The 26279-nt window shown below is 48.1% G+C and overlaps 1 protein-coding gene across 1 annotated transcript in view; it reads left to right on the plus strand.

The window, feature by feature from the left end:
- Positions 1-14511: 14511 nt before the first annotated feature.
- Positions 14512-26279, plus strand: part of LOC144763995 (low density lipoprotein receptor adapter protein 1-B-like) — a 140514-nt gene continuing 128746 nt past the window's right edge. The window contains exon 1 of the mRNA XM_078650116.1: positions 14512-14648. Coding sequence (XP_078506242.1) covers positions 14553-14648 — 96 coding nt within the window. The 5' untranslated portion in view covers positions 14512-14552. The remainder of the gene's footprint in view (positions 14649-26279) is intronic.

A 26279-nucleotide genomic window follows, 5' to 3' on the forward strand; every position in this document is an offset into this window, starting at 1 on the left:
GACGTATTCATGCGCAGAGGAAGGCCATTCACAAAGCTTAACTGGTCTTCTTTCATTTATTTCTGCATTTGGTTGTTAAAATGTTACAAATTGAGTGAAATCTTGGTGCAGACAGTATAACTATGTTTACAAATTACAAAACAATGATGCAATACTACCAAAATATCTGCCGTATCATGCCGCATAATTTGGCTTTTCTCGCAACACAATTTAGTCATCCATGCCGAATAATTGGGAGCTCCACTGCCGCTTAAATCCAGTGCCCCTGTCCTAGATGCAAGGGAGGCCGCTGCTCATTCACAGTACATAGCAAGCACATCATGCATGGCAGCAGAGCTGCGCAGCGCAGCGCAGCGCAGCGCAGCGCGTACTAACACTCCAAGGAGATGAGGCGAGGAAAGATCATTTCTGCTTAAGTGCGAACTCGGAGATAGCCAGGGCTTTAAGTGGGCCGTCGCCGAGTCCTGCCTGTGCTCAGCTCCGGCGGTAGTTCTAAAAAGCTGATGCTGAGACTGTCCCGAATGGGCTCTTTATTTTTGTCCACTCTCATGGTGAAAAAAATATTATCTGTGCAGCGGGCAGCGGCACCACCCTTCAAAGAGACTCCTTTAGTTCTTTCACAGTCTAATCATTTCAAAATGGAAGCGTTTTCGATTCTGTATACGGCAAACCCATAGTTGATGCTACTTTTATATTATGCAACTAACAACCATTTGCAAAGCCAATAGTCCTGGTCTGTTGTATGTGAAATGTTACTTCTTGTATTGTATTATATATCCGGATGCAATGATAGAAACAGCAAAATACCAGTCAGGCGGCACACTATGCTAAGCACAGGTTTTTAGCTTGGGTGTTTTTAAGCTATGCCATTAAATACATTAGCCACGCACCTTCGAGGCACCCCCCCCCCCCCCCCAGTTTTTTCATCCCACTTAAAGCCCTGTTACAGGCAATTTACATTTTGCTGTGTGTTGCACAAAATTACATCCTGCCTATAGCCTTTCGTTTCACACTCTTACTCCTGAAAACTGTCACATAAATCACTTAACTTTTCTTTCTCTTACTACAAAGTGAGAGGAGTTTGTAAACACCAATCCCCATGTTATTCCTGCAACTATACTGCCGATCCCCTTTCCCTCTGGTGCCTTTTTCTGTGACAGTGCGTTGATGCTTATTGGTTTTATGCGCTTTATAAATTCAGATTGAAATGTTAAAAAAAATATAAACAACAGTTTGTTAGAAGACCAGGCCTGACATTTGACCTCTATCTTTGAAGCGCAGCAAATGTGACCAGGTGAATTCAGAATTTAAAGGGTTCTTTATTTATTGCTTGGACTTTTATGACCCACAAAAAATCGGTCTGCAACCCACTAGTGGGTCATAACCCACAGGTTGAGAAACACTTTTCTAGGACTTGATGTGGAAGCAACTATTTTCAAACGAAGAAGTGCAATTTTCACACCGATTAGTTTGCAAACAAGCGTGCAATTTGCAATGTGACCTATGTACTAATAAGTCGCATCCAGGCAGGTTGTACGGTCATAGGGGGTCTCAAAATTACCTGCATCATGTCATGAAGATTAATTAAGCAGGTTGCAGTAGTGACCCTTGTGATTGGCGGCAAACGCAGGGATGAATGCCTGAAAGGGACAGCTGATCTGTCACTGCATATGCAGGGCAAAGTGGAACATGATGGGCCGCGAAGCCGGGGAGGCATGGTGAGCCGCTCCGCGGGGGGGGGGGGGGGCCTCCATGTGCTTTGCAGGGGGGCCCCCTCAAGTTTCGTTACGCCACTGGGGAGCACTGAGGGTAGGGCATTCCAGAGAACGGGAGCAGTGAGGGTAGGGCATCCCAGAGAACGGTGATAGCATGGGATGCACTGATGATAGTGCAGCAGGATGTGTATAAACGTGCAGTAACTGATGATGGCGCCGCTGGGCCGGCCGCCCGTGCTCCTCAGAGATGTGTCGTCTCTGTGTGGGAGGCTCTCCGTGTCCGTATAATCCCTCATAACAGGATGATCGGATCAGCCGCTGTCATCCTCCCGCCACAGACGGCTCCCTCGGCGGCTGCCAGTGCCGAGCCTGCGGGGAGCCCCTCCTTTCATCCAGGTCTCTTCCATCCCCACGTGCCTTCCTTCTTCTTCACGTCTCTCATCTGCTCGCGCTTTGTTCTTTTTATCTTCATCCGTTCAGTGTTAGTCTTCAGCCGGCCCTGCTCCGCGGAGGCGCTCGGGTTCAGTGATGGGGAGGTCTGGGGAAGCGGCTGGCACGGGCGGGGCATGGGTGATGCCACCCTCGGAGTACTAAACAAAGCTTTCTCACTCAGGTTCTGAGGGTTACCCCATTACTACTAATGACCCTTGGAGTACTGGGCAGCAGGGCACCTAAGAACCCAATCCCCCACAATGATGCTAGGAAAGTGGTGTTTAGCTGAGCTCGGCCTTTCTGCCTCCCGCGCTCCCTCTCAATGTATGTGGCACGGATGCCAGAGCCGAGCCGCCATGACTGGCCGCATTACCAGCTCTGACATGGGCATGGAGTGAGCTGAGCCGCTGGCACCGCGGACTGGCACCACATGATGCCCACCCTCGACCCGGGCTCTGATCTGTTGGGGGGCTCGGCCCTGTGAACCACCTTCTCTCAGAAGTCACTGCTTCATGCTGGACGGGGAAGGCCAGCACATGAGCGGGGAAAGCAGAGTTGACTCTACGAGCCCGCGCACAGGCCGAGCCATGGAAACGAATGGCGCTTAAATCATGCAACAAACACAAATGCACAGGTCACAAGTCAGGCTCTGTCTTTCAAGGAAGCTTGGTGTTTACTTTTTTTCTTTGACTTTAAAGTGAGACACTTTTGCTGGATATTTTTTTCTAGCACACAACAACATTTAAGTGAACTGTGCAGGTATTTCATAGTTACCAAACCATAAATGAAGCAATTTTTTAGGTAATTCTGAAGTGTGTTGGAAACAAATACTTTACTATGATCAAAACAAATCGATACACTATGTGATGCAATTTCCACACATTATTGTTTGTGCGCTGAATAGTTTTATTAGTAAAACTGTATGTCTGTGCAAACGTAAGGGTAATTTCAATTGATAATGGGTTGTCTGGAATAGCTTTGTGCTACCACATTATACATACTCCACTCTGCTCCACTCAACTCTGCTCCACTCAACTCTGCTCCACTCAACTCTGCACCACTCCACACAACTCTGCACCACTATACTGAACTCTGCACCACGCTACTCCACTCTGCACCACTCCACTATACACAACTGCACTCTATGCCTCTCTCCTCTCCTCTGCACCACTCCAGTGTAGGCCACTTCACTCTACTCTACTCTGCACAACTCCACTCTACACCACTGCACTCTATACAGATACCCTCTATGCCAAATAACCCTACTCTGTACCACTCCACTCTATGCCAATCCACTGTACGTTACTCTAAGCTACTTTACACCACTGCACTCTACACCACTGTACGCAGTTACTCTATGCCGCTCTACCCTGTACCACTCCACTCTGCACCACTCCACTCTGTCACTTCTCTCTACTCTGAAACACCATACTGTATGCCACTGCACTCTGACACTTTACTCTACTGCTCTCCACACCACTGCATTCTAACCCCATGCACTCTACTCCACTCTAAACCATTGCACTCTACGCAACTCTACTCTGCACTACTGCTCTCTGCAGCACTCCACTCTGTGCCACAGCCTTCAACGCCACTCCACTCCACTATACTCTACACCACTGCACTATATTCAACTCTACTCTGCACTACTCTGCTTCACTGCTACTTTATGCTACTCTACACAGCTGCACTCTGTGCCACTGTAGTCTGTCACTGCACTCAATGCCACTCCACTCTGCACCACTGCACTCTACATATCTACAGTCCACTATGCAACACACTAATCTATGCCACTGCATTCTACGATGCTGCATTGTATGCTGCTGAATTCTATGCCGCTGCACTCTACGCCACAATACTCTCCAACACTGTACACCAATGCACTGTACACCAGTCCACTCCACGCCACTCTATGCGACTCCACTCTGCCACCCCTATACACGACACTCTATGCCCCTCAATTGTATGACACTCTACGCCACTCTTTACCACTCTCCACACCACTCTTCGCTACGCCACTAACTTTAAGCCGTGCTGAACAGCAGCCACATTAGTGTACAACAGGGGTACTCCTAGTACGGCCCGCGGGCCAGTGGCGGCCCAGCAAGCCTTCCTTGGCGGCCTTCGGACCTTGCTGCATTGTACCTGTGTTTTTTTAGTTATGAGTGTCAGCACCGCCGGTTGCCGAGAAACTCTGCTCTAAGGGGGTCCGGCGATTCCAGCAATAGTCACAGTGGAACTGCAAGGGCCTAAGAAGAGGTGAAATAGAACAAGGCCTCATTAACATGTAAATGGTCTTTTTAAAGACCTGTGAAGTACTCGGGTGGGCTGTGTGTGCCTGGAAGCTGTTTCAGCCCAGGCTGACACGCTCGGGGTGAGGTGACCGAAGACAGCAGGGAGGGAAACAGAAGGATAAGGGAATCGCCCGACCCCCATAGAGCAGAGTTTCTCGGCAACACACTAGATACGTTTGCAAATAAAATTAGTCAATTTGCCAAGGCCAGGCATATAGATGTTGTCAATGTTCAACTTATGTTGAAACCTGTAAATTTTACAACATGTTCGATTATGTGGCAAATAGAGAAAATCCATAGGTATGCCGAGTACACAACATGCAATGTTTAGCACAGAGTACATATTCAGTGAACAATGTGAAGCACAATCGCATTGCACACAGCACAGACTGAGAACAAGGGACAGCCAACACATACTGTGCCGCCAGATGTACAGATAACAACACACGAAGACCATGACACACAGAGGCACATTCAGAATCCAAGGTCCAGAGAATGAAACGCATTCCGCAGTGTGGGATTCAGAACAAGCCTGCCTCACAGTAATGGCACAAAAGAAAGTGCCGGACAGTCTGAATGAATACAAACAAATGCACACCTAGTATAATTAATTGCTAGGCGGACAAACCATTTGTGATTGATCACTTGTATTTTTATGAAAAAGTTTTTTTGAAACGTTTTTTTGGCATCAAGGGATGCACACCACATTCACAGAAGTACACAAATGCATTGAAACCAAAAACAATACATAAAATTACAATGTACACATATAACAATTGTGATTACAAAAAACAACTGTGCTATGCCTCAAAATATAACGTTGTGCTGAGGCACCAATCCTGAATACAAAATGAACAAGTGGACAGAAAAATAAAATACTAGCCTACTTGTTTCCACCACCACTAGATACGTATTAATTTTGACATGTGGTACAACGGAATAGGAACACACAAAACTAAGCGGAAGTGTAGAATTTGTGCGAATTATGTTCCTATTGTGCCCTGGTATTTGCAGTATCTGGGTGGAGTAGGACGCCGACGCGTTTTGAACCCATTGAATAAGTTGAGGTTCTCCTCAGGACAAGGATTGGGGGGTCGTTGTTGCTTGTACTGGAATGTCAGGATACTCCCTGTGGGTATTCCCTTGATGGGTACAACACTAAAAAGTGTATGGGGTGCCGATGTGCATAAAATCAAAGATTACGAGGATTATGCCTTGTTGGGTAGACGTTCGTGACTGTGCACGAACTCGAGCGGCAGCCGGCGCTGCAGTTCAGAACATTTTTGACGTCAAAAATTTTCTGAACTGCAGCGGCGGCTGCCGCTCGAGTTCGTGCACAGTCACGAACGTCTACCCAACAAGGCATAATCCTCGTAATTTTTGATTTTATGCACATCGGCACCCCATACACTTTTTAGTGTTGTACCCATCAAGGGAATACCCACAGGGAGTATCCTGACATTCCAGTACAAGCAACAACGACCCCCCAATCCTTGTCCTGAGGAGAACCCTCAACTTATTCAATGGGTTCGAAACGCGTCGGCGTCCTACTCCACCCAGATACTGCAAATACCAGGGCACAATAGGAACATAATTCGCACAAATTCTACACTTCCGCTTAGTTTTGTGTGTTCCTATTCCGTTGTACCACATGTCAAAATTAATACGTATCTAGTGGTGGTGGAAACAAGTAGGCTAGTATTTTATTTTTCTGTCCACTTGTTCATTTTGTATTCAGGATTGGTGCCTCAGCACAACGTTATATTTTGAGGCATAGCACAGTTGTTTTTTGTAATCACAATTGTTATATGTGTACATTGTAATTTTATGTATTGTTTTGGTTTCAATGCATTTGTGTACTTCTGTGAATGTGGTGTGCATCCCTTGATGCCAAAAAAACGTTTCAAAAAAACTTTTTCATAAAAATACAAGTGATCAATCACAAATGGTTTGTCCGCCTAGCAATTAATTATACTAGGTGTGCATTTGTTTGTATTCATTCAGACTGTCCGGCACTTTCTTTTGTTTGGTTTATAAGAGTGGTCCAAGCCGGTCAGAGACAGGACCCAGCCTTTCCCTCTTCTTTGCGTCACAGTAATGGCACAGCACCATGAACAGTGTTTGCGGCACGTGCTATACAACCCATGCTTCAGAGGTCCGAGCACACAATGAATGCTCAGATCAGGGGACACATCGAATGGTACACTGCACAGGAGGCAGTGTACACCCTGCACAGGAGGCAGTGTACACCCTGCAGACCCCAGGATACGAAGTGCATACTGAAGGAGGGCGACAGAGGGAGGGAGGGACAGAGGGAGGGAGGGACAGAGGGAGGGAGGGACAGAGGGAGGGAGGGACAGAGGGAGGGACAGAGGGAGGGAGGGACAGAGGGAGGGAGGGACAGAGGGAGGGAGAGACAGAGGGGAGGGAGAGACAGAGGGAGGGAGAGACAGAGGGAGGGAGAGACAGAGGGAGGGAGAGACAGAGGGAGGGAGAGACAGAGGGAGGGAGAGACAGAGGGAGGGAGAGACAGAGGGAGGGAGAGACAGATGGAGGGAGAGACAGAGGGAGGGAGAGAGAGAGGGAGGGAGACGGAGAGGGAGGGAGACGGAGAGGGAGGGAGACGGAGAGGGAGGGAGACGGAGAGGGAGGGAGACGGAGAGGGAGGGAGACGGAGAGGGAGGGAGACGGAGAGGGAGGGAGACGGAGAGGGAGAGAGAGGGAGGGAGACGGAGAGAGAGAGGGAGGGAGACGGAGAGAGAGAGGGAGGGAGACGGAGAGAGAGAGGGAGGGAGACGGAGAGAGGGAGGGAGACGGAGAGAGAGAGGGAGGGAGACGGAGAGAGAGAGGGAGGGAGACGGAGAGAGAGAGGGAGGGAGACAGAGAGGGAGAGAGAGGGTGGGAGACAGAGAGGGAGAGAGAGGGAGGGAGACGGAGAGAGAGAGGGAGGGAGACGGAGAGGGAGGGAGACAGAGAGGGAGAGAGAGGAGGGAGACGGAGAGAGGGAGGGAGACGGAGAGGGAGGGAGACAGAGAGGGAGAGAGAGGGAGGGAGAGAGGGAGGGAGACGGAGAGGGAGGGAGACAGAGAGGGAGAGAGAGGGAGGGAGACAGAGAGGGAGAGAGAGGGAGGGAGACGGAGAGAGAGAGGGAGGGAGACGGAGAGAGAGATGGAGGGAGACGGAGAGAGAGAGGGAGGGAGACGGAGAGAGAGAGGGAGGGAGACGGAGAGAGAGAGGGAGGGAGACGGAGAGAGAGAGGGAGGGAGATGGAGAGAGAGAGGGAGGGAGACAGAGAGGGAGAGAGAGGGAGGGAGACGGAGAGGGAGGGAGACAGAGAGGGAGAGAGAGGGAGGGAGACAGAGAGGGAGAGAGAGGGAGGGAGACGGAGAGAGAGAGGGAGGGAGACGGAGAGAGGGAGGGAGACGGAGAGAGAGAGGGAGGGAGACGGAGAGAGAGAGGGAGGGAGATGGAGAGAGAGAGGGAGGGAGACAGAGAGGGAGAGAGAGGGAGGGAGACGGAGAGAGAGAGGGAGGGAGACGGAGAGAGAGGGAGGGAGACGGAGAGAGAGAGGGAGGGAGACGGAGAGAGAGAGGGAGGGAGACGGAGAGAGAGAGGGAGGGAGACAGAGAGGGAGAGAGAGGGAGGGAGACAGAGAGGGAGAGAGAGGGAGGGAGACAGAGAGGGAGAGAGAGGGAGGGAGACGGAGAGAGAGAGGGAGGGAGACGGAGAGAGAGAGGGAGGGAGATGGAGAGAGAGAGGGAGGGAGACAGAGAGGGAGAGAGAGGGAGGGAGACGGAGAGAGAGAGGGAGGGAGACAGAGAGAGAGAGGGAGGGAGACGGAGAGAGAGAGGGAGGGAGACGGAGAGAGAGAGGGAGGGAGACGGAGAGAGAGAGGGAGGGAGACAGAGAGGGAGAGAGAGGGTGGGAGACAGAGAGGGAGAGATAGGGAGGGAGACGGAGAGAGGGAGGGAGACGGAGAGGGAGGGAGACAGAGAGGGAGAGAGAGGGAGGGAGACGGAGAGAGAGAGGGAGGGAGACGGAGAGGGAGGGAGACAGAGAGGGAGAGAGAGGGAGGGAGACGGAGAGAGAGAGGGAGGGAGACGGAGAGAGAGAGGGAGGGAGACGGAGAGAGAGAGGGAGGGAGATGGAGAGAGAGAGGGAGGGAGACAGAGAGGGAGAGAGAGGGAGGGAGACGGAGAGAGAGAGGGAGGGAGACAGAGAGAGAGAGGGAGGGAGACGGAGAGAGAGAGGGAGGGAGACGGACGGAGAGAGAGAGGGAGGGAGACGGAGAGAGAGAGGGAGGGAGACGGAGAGAGAGAGGGAGGGAGACAGAGAGGGAGAGAGAGGGTGGGAGACAGAGAGGGAGAGAGAGGGAGGGAGACGGAGAGAGAGAGGGAGGGAGACGGAGAGGGAGGGAGACAGAGAGGGAGAGAGAGGGAGGGAGACGGAGAGAGAGAGGAGGGAGACGGAGAGGGAGGGAGACAGAGAGGGAGAGAGAGGGAGGGAGACGGAGAGAGAGAGGGAGGGAGACGGAGAGAGAGAGGGAGGGAGACGGAGAGAGAGAGGGAGGGAGATGGAGAGAGAGAGGGAGGGAGACAGAGAGGGAGGGAGACAGAGAGGGAGAGAGAGGGAGGGAGACGGAGAGGGAGGGAGACAGAGAGGGAGAGAGAGGGAGGGAGACAGAGAGGGAGAGAGAGGGAGGGAGACGGAGAGAGAGAGGGAGGGAGACGGAGAGAGGGAGGGAGACGGAGAGAGAGAGGGAGGGAGACGGAGAGAGAGAGGGAGGGAGACGGAGAGAGAGAGGGAGGGAGACGGAGAGAGAGAGGGAGGGAGACTGGAGAGAGAGGGAGGGAGACAGAGAGGGAGAGAGAGGGAGGGAGACAGAGAGGGAGAGAGAGGGAGGGAGACAGAGAGGGAGAGAGAGGGAGGGAGACGGAGAGAGAGAGGGAGGGAGACGGAGAGAGAGAGGGAGGGAGATGGAGAGAGAGAGGGAGGGAGACGGAGAGAGAGAGGGAGGGAGACGGAGAGAGAGAGGGAGGGAGACAGAGAGAGAGGGAGGGAGACGGAGAGAGAGAGGGAGGGAGACGGAGAGAGAGAGGGAGGGAGACAGAGAGAGAGAGGGAGGGAGACGGAGAGAGAGAGGGAGGGAGAGGAGGGAGAGAGGAGGGAGACAGAGAGGGAGAGAGAGGGAGGGAGACAGAGAGGGAGAGAGAGGGAGGGAGACGGAGAGAGAGAGGGAGGGAGACGGAGAGAGGGAGGGAGACAGAGAGAGGGAGGGAGACAGAGAGGGAGAGAGAGAGAGGGAGGGAGACAGAGGGAGGGAGACGGAGAGGGAGAGAGAGGGAGGGAGACGGAGAGGGAGGGAGAGGGAGGGAGACGGAGAGAGAGAGAGGGAGGGAGACGGAGAGGGAGAGAGAGGGAGGGAGACGGAGAGGGAGAGAGAGAGGGAGGGAGATGGAGAGAGAGAGGGAGGGAGACGGAGAGAGAGAGGGAGGGAGACGGAGAGAGAGAGGGAGGGAGACGGAGAGAGAGAGGGAGGGAGACGGAGAGAGAGAGGGAGGGAGACGGAGAGGGAGAGAGAGGGAGGGAGAGAGAGGGAGGGAGACAGAGAGGGAGAGAGACAGTTGGGAGGGAAACAGAGAGAGGGAGACAGAGAGAGGGAGATACAGAGAGAGGGCAGACAGAGGGGGAGAGAGAGAGAGAGAGAGAGAGGAAAAAAAAATATGCCAGGTCTGGCGGCTCAGTGGACGAAGGCGTCTGCTGCAGGGGCCTGTGTTCAACCTCATAGTCACAGTTTTTTTTTTGCTCTAGCCTGGCCCCCCGCCCCACTGACCCCCCCCCCCCCCCCCCACCGGTGCGGCCCTCAGCCACAAACCACACTGTAAATTTGGCCCCCGAGATAAAGTTTGTGAGTACCCATGGTGTACAACATGGCTAAAACATATTGACAAAACCAACTGCTCTTCCAAAGGCGAGACATATTGGCTTTGGCAATGCTTGTTAAACATGAGTTTTGAAATATTCGAGCCTGGTTCGAGGACTCGGTGGCTTGTTCACCTCTACTTCATCCTCAGACACAGTTTTCAATTACAAATCATGTCTCTGGTTTATAGGCACCAAGAGGTCATGCAAGGCTTTGCTTCTAGAGCCCATGGCCTCTTTCCCTCCTTCACTCCCCAAATCCAAGTCCTAGGGTTGTAACCTCACATCTTGCCCCCTTCTCCACTCCTAAGACATCTAGTCATGACTAGTTGTTGTTCAAGTTTGGTTTAAGAGTGGCACTCACCTGAGGTTTGGATTTAGAGTTGCACTCACCGCAAACTTAGGTTTAGAGGCACTCACTTCAGACTTTGGGTTTAGGGAGACACTCACCTCAGACTTGGATTTAAAGTAGCACTCACCTGAGACTTGGCTTTAGCGTTGTACTCGCATAGGATTTAGGTTTAGAGTGGCACTCACTTCAAGCTTAGGTTTAGAGCGGCACTCACTTGGAGCTTAGGTCTAGAGCCGCTCTCACTTTGGGCTTAGGTTTAGAGTGGCACTCACATTAGGCTTAGGTTTAGAGCGGCACTCACTTCGAGCTTAGGTTTAGAGCCGCTCTCACTTTAGGCTTAGGTTTAGAGCGGCACTCACTTCGAGCTTAGGTTTAGAGCGGCACTCACTTGGAGCTTAGGTCTAGAGCCGCTCTCACTTTGGGCTTAGGTTTAGAGCCGCTCTCACTTTAGGCTTAGGTTTAGAGCGGCACTCACTTCGAGCTTAGGTTTAGAGCGGCACTCACTTGGAGCTTAGGTTTAGAGCCGCTCTCACTTTAGGCTTAGGTTTAGAGCGGCACTCACTTCGAGCTTAGGTTTAGAGCGGCACTCACTTGGAGCTTAGGTCTAGAGCCGCTCTCACTTTGGGCTTAGGTTTAGAGTGGCACTCACTTTGGACTTAGGTTTACAGTGGCACTCACTTTGGGCATGGCACTCACTTCTGGCTTTTGTTTTGAGTGGCACCCACCTTGTGCTTGTCTTTTGAGTGGCATTCACCTCCCTCAGACTTGGCTTTGGAGTTGCACTTACCTCAGGCTAGTCTTTGGAGTAGCACACACCTCATGCTTGGCTTGAAGAGTGGCACTCACCTCAGACTTTGGTTTACAGTTTGCAAACATGAAGAATAACAATAAAACCTCTAGGTCAAAATTAAACACTTCAAAAACCTGTTAGTTATTTGTTGCAAACACATTTTGAAAACCGTTCCATAGAAGCCAGTTAAAAATAAAATAAAGGTGCACTAGTTCGGAATGTATAGAAAGATGCAGAAACATTCTAGCTGTTTTCTATCTAAGGAGTGCAAAAATAAACATGTTCTCTCTGCTTGTCATTGAAAGCTAAAAAATAGAGCAGCGGAAAGAAAATCCACTTTTGTTGCTTTAAACAGCTGCTTCAATAATGTTCCGTGCCTTGAGCTGCCCTTCACCTCACCTGATGCCAGCAGGCATTGTGCCGTCAGAACTTGAATGTAATAACTTATAATAGTCGAGTTCTGCCATTTTTTCTTTATAATCGTCGACTTGGTGCGTCACAAGTCGCTGATTATAAAGAAATTAATGACTGCCACTAATATTGGGCCTGAATCAGAAAGCGCTTAGATGCAACAGATGGAACAACCCATTCCAAGGTATGTACATCTTAACCACTATAATTTGATATTCTGCAGCATTTAAGCTTTCGGGCACTGTGTGAATGGTGTAAAGCTGATGCAGAAGTCAAAAGTAATAAGCATTGGCAAAGCCAAAATAGCCCAACTACAGAGGAGGATAGATATCATGATGATGGCGCTTCTTTCCAAGAGCATAGCTCCCCACACCTAATCAATAAAGTACGGTACCGGAGCTGGCCTTTGTGTTTAAAAAAAACAAAAAACTGCAGCAGATCAAAAATGGATATTGGTATGTGTGGCACCAAAACCTAGCTGGGAAGCAATGGAGCAGCACTTTAGTAATCTATAGAACTCTATATGTATGTAGTTCAGAACATTGTTGTCGCCGCTTCTTTTTATGTGTGTTTAACAACCTGTAGTTGCACCTTGACATGCTAATGGACCTTACGCCTCTTCAGGTACATGATATCTGACGCCTCGCTTGGGCTGGTATCTGTTGAGATGTGCTACATCTCAATAGGTACCACATTTACGCTGCTGCCTATTGAGATGTACCACTGGACATGCCATGTTGAGGCTGGGTTCTACTGAGATGGAAGTCCCAACCAGCTGCATGCCATCACCACATATTGACATCTCAAGATGGCAAGCATATAAGGGAGGATAGTAACAAAGTCCATCCCAACAGATCTCCCCACCATCTCCCCTCCCAACCCATGCCTGGCCAGGACCCAAAAAGTTAAACTGAAAATCTTAGAATGGACAACCCAGGTCACTAACCAGCTAAGTGGGCTATGATCAAAAGAAATGCCATAAAGGGACCCGCAGAGCCATTCAAAGCTGAGAGCCTACTGATAAACATAAGCTGCATGTCAATCCCTCTCACTTCATCATCCATCATACTGCTAATTGCCGCATCCCATACAGTGCTCAAAAATCCACTCGACCGCTCGCATAGGCGAGCTAAATTAAACACGGGCGAGCTGTTTTTAGGTCTTACTCGCCCTTTCTGGCGAGTAGGAAGACAAACTAACTTTTATCCCGTCTCTGAAAACGGAGCAAATGTGACAAGATAACAAGATTCAAAGGCATTGTATTGCTCACAAAGTTAATGAGCAATAAACATGTCTTTAAATCGTTGTTATCTTGTCACATTTGCTCCGCTTTCAGAGACTGAGGTCCAGTAGGTTGCAATTAGGTCAAGGAGATTTTTCAGGGTACTAGACCTGCAGGGCTAGTACCATTTTTTTTTTTTATTGTTCGAGCCAGCCGTAACACAATAACCACACCTCGGTGGCCATTGTGCAAAGGCAACCCCCTTCCAACCACACACCCTGCGTGTTGTAGCCTGCTACCCATGTAGGCGGGCCCTTCAGAGCCCCACAGAGGGATAGTAACTGCTATGTAAATGTGACAGTAGAATACAAAATGTCATGGTAGCACCGTTGTTTTCACAGGTGACTGACTATTGGCCTTTAGATGGCAGGACCTTGGGGTTCTAACCCTTCTTCCACTGTAGCCATCCCAGTTGAGACACAGGGTTCTGGTTAGTTAACAATTAATAGTAAAGCTTTGCACTAAATTAGACAAAGTTCTCTCAATTACAAAGACATCGTAACCAGTACTCCTCCTGTCAGGCTGACAAGATCAGAATCTTTGGTGGTCACATCACACTGGAAAGCAGGACACCATCAGACAAGAAACAAATGTTAAAAAGATGTGCCCTTTCCACCTACACACCCATGATCTGAAACAATATCCCCGTATTGATCAGGACCACCCAATCCTGCTGCAGTTTAGGACATTTTAGAAGACTCACCTCTTGAAAGAACACTCCATACTGATGCAGTACCAGTCCTCAAACCAGCTCTCTCCGATCAGTTGTTGACGGTATGCGTGCTTTTCAGCCGGTACAGCGCTGCATTTGGTTAGGTCTTTGCTAAACAAAGACCATATTCTTACGCACTTAGAAGCAGGCAAAGTCATGTTTCTTGAATAAGTTTTTTAAAGAAATGGAGCGCTCGCATGCCTTGGCGCTTTCCATTGGATGCCCAAGAACTGATTCCAGAGCGGTTTGCCAAAGACAAGTTGCTGAAGGACTTGTACTTGTAATTCTAGATACCCCACTGTTGTATAGCCAAAGATGAGCATGCATCTTCGCCGAACCTGTAAACACATGCCTCTTGGTATTATTCCGAGAGCCCTTTTCTGCTGGCTGTTGGCCTTACACTGGCTTTACAAGGTCTTCGGAGGAAATCTGTGCCCCAAATTTCTGGTGTTCAGTTGTGGAAGGTATACATCTCCAGAAGGAGAAGCTGTCGGTGCAACAGCTTCTCATATCCAGTAGGACACAATCTTTGATGTTCAATGTTGATAACGGTGCTGGTGCAAAGTAAGTCAGGTGTTTTTTTTGTTTTCTGTAGAGCTCCCAGAAAACTGGACAGACACTAAGGAGACCTTGCTGGAGGGGATGGTGTTTAACCTGAAGTACCTGGGGATGACGCTAGTGGAGAAGCCCAAAGGGGAAGACATGGCGGCAGCGGCCATCAGACGCATCATCTCCATGGTAAGAATCCTTCAGTATTTCATTCAGGGTGTTGGCACTGAAGACGCGCCTGCTTGAAGTCGAATCTGCAGAACATGTGTAATCCTGGTCGAATCCAAATGACTCCATATTTGAGTGGGTTTTACCCCTTTGACTGGAGGTGGTCGTGGTTGAGACGCTCATCTGTCAGTATCCCAGTTATCCTAACTCTGTAAACTCTTGCTTTCGATTCCACTCCAGATATTAAAATTTATGTTTGCTGCTGATGGTAACTTTATAAGCTGATGTCTAATAGGAAAGTTCCTGTCTAAATCTGTCTCAAACAAATACCCAGGAACAAATCTAAGCGGTGATGACTGAATGAAAGCGCTGCTCAACCACCATTCGTGCAGATTGGTTTCCCAGATGCCCTGCCACAGAGTTCAGGTTTGTTCATCATCTTCTCATGTGTGGAGTAACTTGTCCAAGCTGCTTTCTGATGGTGCTCTGCGGCCTACAGTTTAGACTCACAGTCGAGGATAGCCCTCTGGTTCATCTTCACGCGCTTATTACATGACAGCGAGTCGTGTTTGGAGCCCAGACACCAAAGAGGGACCTCGTGGGGGTCTGTCACCGACATCTGCGTGTGATAGACATTGGAGAAAAGCCTTGTAACTTAACAGCTGAAATCTCACTGATGTTGAGCAGAGAGTGGCAGTCTGTCCAGATGTACCCAATTAGAATACGGAGATTCACACTCAGACAAGATGTAGCGTTTGGCTTCCATGCAGGGACCGCTGACGCGAGCCATTTGCCTCCATCTTTTGTTTCAGTGAGTGCCATGTTGCATATTCAGTCTTTTTCCTCCTTCGACTGTCTCAGCGCAGTGTATACCTTGTGGGTCTCGGGGTTCTTTGAAATTCTCACATGCTGAAACCACTTGAGGACCGCTCCGCTTCCGGTTTCACGTTGCCACAAATGTACTTGATTCTTAGTTCCTGCTTATGACTCGTTTGTTTCCAATCACCCTTTTAGCTTCTTCCTTCTCACAAATAGCTCATTTTCTCCAGAACACACACTTACTATTCAGTGACATCTGCCCTGAGTTTAAGACTTTGGGATAAGTAGCCTTTAATCAGATAATTTAATGGCGGTTCTCCTGTGGTTTCACACTTTTTTCACTCCAAGTAAAACTCACAAATGATGTATTCCTTTCCATATTAATCGAGTTTTGATGGGGACCGAGAGTCTGCATGTAACCCTACATCTCCTGGTGATGCAGTGCGGGGAGTTCTGTGGTTCTTGCTCCTTTTCCTCAGTTTTGTACACCAGTGCATCATCAGCCTACTGGCCAGTGGTTGTGGTGTGTCGATGGGCTGCACCGGCTCTTGGGTTAGGACACGGGGTCTCTTTCGGTGCCTCTGGAATGCAGGCAGGCCTGTTGAAACCTTCGTGCTGGAATCACTGGCCACAGACATTGGAGCTTCGTCCCTCCAGTGACAGTTATAACAATAACTCCTTTTTAGGTCTCGCCTCTCAATGCGCATGCGCATTGAGCGGAGCGAGACTATAGGGGCTTAAACAGACCTTACCTAGACTGGCGATTTGATGCTGTGCCCGTGCGCTTTTAGGTCAATGTGCAAGCGCATTGACCTAAAATGCGCGGGCACAGCATCAAATCGCCAGCCATCTGTTGCCCAGCTTGGGGCCGCTCCACCCCCTGCCGGATCAAAGGCTTTTCACGGCCGGCCGGCCGGCCGTGCTTTCAGTTTCATGCCGGATCAAAGGCTTTCACGACCGGCCGGCCGTGCTTTCAGTTTCCCGGGTTTCTGTGTTACTACTTTTCACTGGACTTCTCGTCATGCTTTATTTTTCTTGCCCATCTTGTCCTGCTTATCCGATTTCTCCCCCCCCCCCCCCATGTCATTTTTGCAGGAATCATTATAACATAATTTACAGTTACCGAGGATGATGCTTCAATAATCTTCTAGGTAGAGCTATTGCGAAGTTAACCACCGCCAAATGGTTTGTCAAACAATTTGTGATAAAGCCTGCATGCCAACCGTAAGTCGATATATAATTGGGCTGCTGTACGACTTTATTTGTGTTTACTCCTTGCAAGCTACTCCTTTGGTATGGGAACTAAGGGCTCTTCTGAGGTTTGGAAAAAATGCACATTCTTATGAAGATATCTTTTGGCTCGCTCACTCCGTAAACAGCGCTAACTGGTTTGTGTCCGTCATGAAGCAATAGAGGTGTCTGATGCTGAATGAAGATTCAAGTCCTATTTCTGTGATGCTCTTCTTGCCCAGGCTACAGTATGTTTATGATTCAGTCCCCAGTGATGAACGCCATGAAGCCGTTTAAGCTCTGTGGTGTTAACATCCCTGACCACACTTTCTGTGTTAATGCTTTACTGTGGCGTTCTCTGACGGTAAAACCTTGTTTACACTTTTGAGGACAGCAATGCCTTTAAACCCACTCCGGTTTGTATGAGCACAGGCCTTTCATTCCACCGGGCATTTACCTTGGGGCCACTTCTTTCGCGCGCGCCGCCTCTGCTGCCATGCTTCAGCACACCAGGCTGCACACCCCCTCACCCCCAGCCACTTCATCCGCGCCCACTTCACACGCATTCTGCAGGTCATAAACAGGACCATCTGCTCCACTACCAGCGCTGCATGACCTTCTTCAAATTAGCCAGCTTGTTATACATTTGCAGTGGTTGCATCCCTTCTTCCTCAGCTTGCTTAGCTGGCAGAATGTTGTTGCAGCGATGACTAGGAGTTGATTATAGTTGAGCTTTTTTACTTCAGTTAAACAATGACGTAACATTCATTCGGCCTAGATTCAGGATGCAGGCTGCCTCCCTGCCAACATTTTAGGCATCCCTGTTTTTTAAGCCTGTTTTTTTTTTAATTAGCAGAACAAAGAGCATATAAGCTAAAAATGTAAACTGTATTAATTGCAGTGTTTTTCAACTGCTTAATTTGAAAGGAAACGTGCTGGTGCTATTATCCGATAGCAATTGTCTGCTGCTGCTGAGCGCCACAACCCACCATAACCTCCACATCCACCTCCACATCCACCTCCACATCCACCTCCACATCCACCACCACATCCACCGCCACATCCACTGCCACATCCACCACACCCACCACCACCACATCCACCACACCCACCACCACCACATCCACCGCATCCACCACCACCACCACCGCATCCACCACCACCACCACCGCATCCACCACCACCACCGCATCCACCATCACCTCCACATCCACCATGACATCCACCGCCACATCCACCACCACATCCACCACATCCACCACCACCACATCCACCACATGCACCACCACCGCATCCACCACCACATCCACCACATCCACCACCACATCCACCACATCCACCACCACATCCACATCCACCACCACTTCCACCACCACATCCACCACCACTTCCACCACCACATCCACCACCACCACATCCACCACCACCACATCCACCACCACCACATCCACCACCACCACATCCACCACCACATCCACCACCACCACATCCACCACCACCACATCCACCACCACCACATCCACCGCATCCACCACCACCATCACATCCACCACCACCACCACCACATCCACCATCACCTCCACATCCACCTCCACATCCACCACCACATCCACCGCCACATCCACCGCCACATCCACCGCCACCACCACATCCACCACACCCACCACCACCACATCCACCACACCTACATCCACCACACCCACCACCACTACATCCACCACCACCACCACATCCACCATCACCACATCCACCGCATCCACCACATCCACCGCATCCACCGCATCCACCACCACATCCACCATCACCACCACATCCACCACAACATCCACCACCACATCCACCACCACATCCACCACCACATCCACCATCACCTCCACATCCACCATGACATCCACCGCCACATCCTCCACCACATCCACCACCACCACCACATTATTTACAAAATTAAAAGCCATTGTTATTTGTAATATCAATACATCTCAGTCAAGTAAATACAACACACATTGCATTACAAATGCTATAGGTGTCACATTTGCGAAAGTTAAAACTATTGACATTGTAACTGACAAAGCTATTAATTTTGCTATTTTCAAAACCAACACATAAATAAAAAAAAGTGTCATTTACAATACCAATCGCTCAAACTTTCCTAATGCGAGACCTATTGCATTTCCAATGCTTGTTAGGTCTTCTCTACAGACAACCTTTAGCTGTCTGTTGCTGAAGACCTACTGTGGACAGTACGACTACCTGCATTGGACTTCGGGTTTATCCCATTACCTTATCATTGATTGGCTTCTTGTCAATCAGTCTCATTTGCTTGCGTCTTATTCGATGGCTCCTTTTCTTGTTGCGTTCGTCCCTCCGTTGGATCATAACTTCTTTAGCATCTGGATAACTTTAATCATTCCACAGATTGACTTCCCAAATTTCTTTTACTTCTTTTAGTTGTTCTTTTTCATGCTAGTGCATGTTTTGTCTTGCTCTCTCCCTCGTTTGCTGATTCCCAGCGGAAACCCTCACCACCTACGCTCTGTCTTGCTTCCCCCTCACCTCAGTGCCATGTTTTCTTCTCCTGCCTCTTCCCATACCGCTCTATTTTGTGCCGCTCTCTCTCGCTCCCCCTCTCTCCCTCTCCCTCTCTTTCTCTCTCTCGCTCTCTTTCTCTCTCTCGCTCTCGCTCTCTCTCTCTCTCTCTCTCTCTTTTATTTTTTATTTGAATTACATATTTTTTCACAAAAAATCACATTGAGATTATAGAATGCCACTAATCAAAACAACCTCGATAAAATAAGAAAAGGCATGTTGAATAAAAGAGTTAAGACAAAAAACAGAATCTCAGCAGTCAACCATGCTAGCCCAGATAAGTTCAAGACGTATACAGTCCTTAGTGCGTGTGGCTCTGAGAATAGTTTTGAGAATAGCAGACTCGAGTCAAATAATCTGGTAGAAAAGTGTCCAGCCTTCAGCACTTCCTATATGTATTGATATCTAGTCAACCACCCACCTACAGCTTTCTGTCTGTGCAGGTTCCTCCATCTCAACATTGATTTACTTCTTACTGTATCTACCTTCTTAAGTCATAGCATGTTCTTTGTCTCTGCTGCACAAACACTCTAGAGCGTCGCTAAGCCTATCTCCACTGCACGCTTTTCAGGGGAATGGCAGTATTACTAGTGTGATCCAGTCTAGAATGCTGTCCTATTGAGCTCAGGATGGGATGTGTTCTCTGACAGGCTCGTCTCAATATCGCGCTGAATAAGAGGTTTCGGGCGAGTGACCTAGCTTTTCTTAACGGATATTGAGAGCTGCCTCCTGATCGTAGTGTGGTAAATAAATAATTAAATACCTGTTCTATTTTTCGGAATAAGCAATAAACAGATAGCTCAATAAATAAGAGTCAGGATTCGAGGTAGCTGGAGTTTTACAGGCTTTAATCAGGCATAAAGGACAGGAACAGGACAGCCTGTACGGGAATGGGATGGCAGCTGCCGGGGGCAGGATCGGGACAAAAGCTAACTTTAATAACAGTGCATAACATATATATACTAAAACAAATTACATTGCATTCAGTACAGTAGGCGTAGCAGTGGGCGGAGTTCATAGCAGTCGCGAAAGATAAGGCAGAAAGTAGGTGTAACAAGAGGCGTGTACATGGCGTATACATAGACATGTGATGTAAACGTAACAGAATATGTCATAAATGGGGCGGAAACATGGAGGGGGCTACCTGAGGAGCCGGGACCTCTAACCTAGTGGTGCGCGCAAGCTGGCAATGACGTGTTACTAGGAGGAACTGGGGGCTATGACTTCTGCACTAGAAGAGGAGACTAAAGTCTGGAGTGTCAGAGCGACATGTACCTAAACACTATCTAGTATCTGATGTTTAGGGAACATGTTGACAGAATCCAAAAGTTATCAGGGCAAAGGCTAACAGACTCTAAGACTGGTGCATGCATTATTCTACATGTAGTGCGGGTCGAGGAATATTCTATGACCATTAATACAGTATTTCTCTTACATGGAGACATAAAGGCTAGACTATGACGGAAACTATTGATGCGATTCAGTAGCTTAAGAATGCAGGGAAGGAGAGCTGGACTGATAACTAGAATCATAACATACTCTTGGCAGACTGGCAGGCAGAGCCAGGCCGAGCCGGGCACTGTGAGGCAGGAAGTAAGTGAAGGGTCAGGGATGCAGGTGGGGGCTATATCGCTCCTCGGAGAGGGTTCAGGAGACTGGAGCTGAATCTGGTGTCCGGGCCCTTTTGAGGCCTAGAAACGGGGACTTTTCAATGAATTAACGTGCACACTGTGAAACGTGGCAACATAGGTTTACATAGGCCTAATACTCGTTGTTTTCACGAGAACTGGAAACTGGCATACTAGAGTTGGACACAACTATAATTGCGCCTTTAATCGATCATAAGGGAATACATATGCATATTAATCATGCACATATAACATAGGGTGGGGAACACGTAGGGACACAGAACATGGCAAAATTTACTTTTCCACATTCCCTCCTTGTCACTACGTTTCCATCAGGAAACATCAATATTCATGATACCATCTATCATTTCATACAGTATCATTTGCTCGTCTCGAATTGTCTTGGAACGGGACTTAGGACTAGGACTTGGAATACAGGATGTAGCACAAATGCCGCAAATCGCAGGGCCACATTGTAAACAGAGGCAGCAACTGAAAATGATCATTACTGCTATACCTAGGAATGACAATACTTTCCATCCCCAGGCAGAAATTTTACTCCAGAGCCAACCGGACCATGTCCAGGTACCTGGATTCTGGTGTAACTGATGGGCAATTTTATGAAGTCTGGTTATAGCTGAATAAACAGACGGCGCGTTATTAGGAATGAAAATGCAGCAACTAGATCCGATGACTCTACATGCTCCTCCTCTATCGGCCAGTATGACGTCAAGAACGAGACTATTTTGGAGCACGACAAATCTCATAGCAGATTGCTCTTCGGTTAAGTTACCTAGAGCAGAAGTAGTCTCATTCACTACTGCTTCAAGGGTTCTGGTTAACCTACGGATTAACTTACTATTCTGGATAGGTCCTATAAAGAAGAAGAAACCTTTATTGAAGTCTGTATACTGTTCTAGAGCAGTTTCAGTTTGATCGACAATTGGGGACTCGATTTCCCTTCTATGTCTAATGTGTACTAGATGTGTGTTTCTATGATAATCGGATGGGGCTAGAAAAACTGGTGGCAGTAGGAAGGCAATATAACAGGTTCCATCCCAATCAAAGGGCAGACGAACATATGCGGTCTGACCACAAACAAAATAAGAATGACGTGAGGCTTTGAAAATAGATTTCCCACTGTCACTATACTTGACAATAGTAGTACAATCACTATGTCCTACATGTGCGGAACCATTCTTTCGGACACATAATTCGCCTTTGACTGGTAGTACTGAAATAGCAGGCAGATCTGGAGTAGTATCAGACTGAACATTCAGGACCATAAAATTCGAAGAATAATTACCTAAATCATATACTTCATTTTCTAGATCTAACCCGGTTCTATGGGAAAGACCTTGCTTGTCTGGAAAACATGTTCTATTCAGAAGAGACATATCAGTTGAGGATGACGTTAACGTGGACCATGCTCCACATGAACCATTATGTGAAAACGGATAAGGAAAGAGTGGCAGAACTCCCTTCGGTGTCTGGAAAGGGGGGAGTCGACCACACACCCAACAATTAGTGGCATTGCTGGTCTGGTGTGAATAGTGTAACATTCTAATAAACGTATTATTTCTCATAGCAAGACGATAGGATAGCTCGTGAGGAGGCAGATCACTAAATGTGTGCTCTACTGTAGCATTAGAAAACTTATTTACATGAGAAATTGGAAAACATAAATGCAATGCATAACTTGTGCAGGTAACCATTAAACTCAAAAATATCAGAAAACATAGAATAACGATACATCTGATTGAGTTTTGACTAACTCTCTCACTATGGGGGTCTATCTCATACATGTCAGAAACCTGTCTAACCGCTTCACCCGAGGGGGACTTAGACAATTAAACTGGCTGACTTATTTTATTAGACCCGAGTTTCTTTTTATACTCCTGCTGCGGAGTTTCCTCTAACAGGGGAGGCTTGGATTCAAAGTTAATTTTTAGGCAGTCTTTTGGAAAAAGGTAGTCCTTAGAAATGTTCTTGGCAAATGTTTTTTCACGAACTCCATGGAATTTCTTGACGTGGGACAGGTGGACCCACCCCTTGCGGCCTTCCAACTTCACGGCCGTGCGGGTGGTCAGAAGGACTAGTCGCGGCTGTTTCCAACGAGGCTCCAGCGGACTTGAACGATCAAAGTTCCTTACAAGGACAAGGTTTCCTGGAACGATTTCATGCGGTTTCACCTCGGTATTGTCTGGAAATGTGGCGGCAACCTGTGAACGACAAGAGTGTAGGGCAGACATCAAGGAAGCTAGGTAATCTGTCAGCATATTACTGGAAACATCTGTAATACTTCGGGTCTAGGTGTACCCCACATATTTGGGGGGCGGCCGAATACGACCTCGTAAGGGGACAGACCTGATCTGGAATGTGCGACCATGCGCATATAGAATAAAGCGACTGGCAGGGCAACTAGCCAGTCTACACCTTTCTCTTTACAAACTTTGGCAATTCGGATTTTCAGAGTCTGATTATGTCTCTCTACGAGACCGGCTGCTTCAGGATGGCGTACACAATGGAACTTCCACTGGTACCCTAACAGAAGGGAAACATGTTTCATTAACTCAGATGAGAATGGCTGGCCGTTGTCTGAATACACGACCCTAGGGAGTCCATAGCGGGGGAAAAATTCACGAACCAACTGCTTGGCAGTGGTCGCGGCTGTGTAATCTGGGACTGGATAGGCTTCTGTCCACCTGGACAAAGCGCATACAACTACAAGGACATACTTGAAACCTCGACATCGCTCCATCTGAATATAATCCATTTGGAGGACTTCAAAAGGGTGGTCAGGAGGCTGGAATCCACCTTGTTCCACCGGGACACTTTTACCTGGATTGAACTGGCAACATATCATACAGGTACGGACTTTCTGCTTGGCTGCAGCTCGTAAATGCTTGTTGAACCAAAGGTTCTGGATACTGTGTAACATAGCTTTTTCTCCTAAATGTGCAGGACTATGTGCGGTATTAATAATGACTTGAACCATAGAGTCGGGGAGAAACCATGTGGCTTTTCCCTTCGTCCACCATCCCTGATCTGTCTGGACCCCTCCTTGTTCGGACCATTTCTTAATTTCATCGGGAGTAGCATGTGACTGGATATCTATGACATCTTGTGTGGGGTCCTTAACTGTCATACATGTAGTCGGATCTGGAGTGTGTGTCAGTGTCATGTTAACTGGAATGTCTGGAGTCTGGGCTGTGAGCTTGGCTGTAAATACTAGGACTTTCTGTGAAACCTTGAGGGGCTCGTGTGAATTTATAGCTCCTTCCATTTAAACAGAATCCGAAAAGGAACTGGCTGTCTGGATGAATCGGGACACTGAAGAATGCATTCTTGAGGTCTATGACAGTAAAGAACGTGGCTTCGGAATCAATGGCTGTCAATAGGGAAGAAATATCTGGAACAACTGGGTACTGGGGAATGATACATTTATTAAGTTCTCGAAGGTCAATCACTAATCGATATACTGGAGGTGCATTTGGATCAGTACGTTTCATGACTGGAATGATAGGAGAATTACATACATTGGAGTCAGTTTCTACAACCACTCCTTGAGCAATGAGCTCGTCAATAATTTTGGATAAGGCTGCTACAGCCTCAGGTGGCAATTTGTACTGTCTGATTCGTGGCAGGACTATTCCTGGTTTCAGAGTCACACGGTGGGGTGTGATTTGCATAAAACCTACATCAGTTGGACCTTGCGCCCATAGCTGCTGCGGGACATTCAGTAATCTTGGATCAAAATCACGTAATACATAGTGACCTTTAAAGTCTCTTAAAAACATTCGGATTCCTTCTGGGGAGCAGCAAATAACTGCACCTAATTCTTTTAATGTCTTAATGCCTAACAAATTTTCTGGACATGATTTCGTAAGTAACAAATCAGTAGTTCGGGACAATGGACCTACTTCTAGAGAAACTGGTTTCGAAATCTCATTAACAGTTGGCTTTCCTGAAAATCCAAGGGAAACATTTCTAGAGCCTGAGAGCGGAGCCCCTGGAACCTCGTCATGACTGATAGTAGTCCTACTTGCCCCTGTATCAATCAGAAACTTTCTGTCTTTCCCTAATACTTGACTGTGAACATAGGGACCCTCTTGATCTACAGGTATCTCGATGAGAGGCAAGCCTACCTCCCTCTCTAGGCTGTTTCATGAATACTGCTGGTAATCTGGATACTCGGACTGTGCATACTGGTACATCTGCTGTGTAACATGCTGTGTTGCAGCTATAGGCTGCAATGCTGGAACTGTCTGTTGTGCATTCTGTGGTGACTGGGAAGTCTGTGAAACTTGTTCTTGTCTAGGCGGACGTGGTCTTTCTTTAGTCTTACCGGTAGCTATGTTGTGTTTCAGAGCTGCACACTCGTTTATAAAATGACCTGGCTGTTTACAATAATTGCAGGTCCCTTTAACAGGAACTGCAGGGTGACTGGCTTGATTCGTACCCCTCTTCTGACTGTCTTGAGGAACAGATTGTGCAACTAATACTTTCATTTTCGTGTCTTTCATACGTCTCTTTTCGTGTTCTTGCTCTTCCCTGATTCTATTCTGGTGGTACTGGAGCATTTGTAACATTTGGGACGGAGTATTAGCTTGCCAGGTACTTTCGACTTTCAGAACTCGATTTTTAACTTGTGGACTTGAATTCTCGACTAGTTTAGTAACAAAAAGATGAGGGTATGACTCGCTACTCGTTTTCAAACCACTGTTGATAATAAAACATTTCTCGAATCTAGAATAAAAATCACTAGTATCTTCGTCTTGTTTCTGTTTACAGGCTGAGATGGCATCCCAGTCTTCCTTTTTCGTGGCTAGTAATCTTGGCAAAACTTGTATTAACAGTTCAGGCAATTCTTTACATTTATCTCCTAGACCGGTACCTGGTACTCGTATATTATCTTCAGCTTCTAGAGCTGTCCAATCTATCTTTTTCTCTCCCACCTCCCATTCTTTTTCCTTGAGTTTTTCATATATGCCCGCAGGCAACAGGACCTTTAACATTTTAATGACATCTGGATACGTGTATTCTCCCATACGGAGCATGTCTTTTAATTCACGGTGGAACCCTGCTGGATCTTTATCGTGACAGGGAATTAACTTCTTCATCTCTAAGAGTTCCATCTTTGTAATCGGGGTGTAAACAAATACTCGTTCTAGATCACCACCCGTTCCTCTAACTGGGTGGACTTCTCGTAACGGATGCTGTCTATCTATGTAAAATGGTTTACTTTCTGGAGGTGAGACATGAACAAAATGCGGATTCAGGAACGTTCGGTATTTGTGGCGCTGTTCTAGAATGATACTAATTAAATCGGTACCTAGACCTTTCCATCTATACTGTAGTAACTCGTTTAATACATCATGTAACGGAC

This window comes from Lissotriton helveticus, chromosome 6 (genome assembly GCF_964261635.1).
Source record: "Lissotriton helveticus chromosome 6, aLisHel1.1, whole genome shotgun sequence".
NCBI lineage: Eukaryota > Metazoa > Chordata > Amphibia > Caudata > Salamandridae > Lissotriton > Lissotriton helveticus.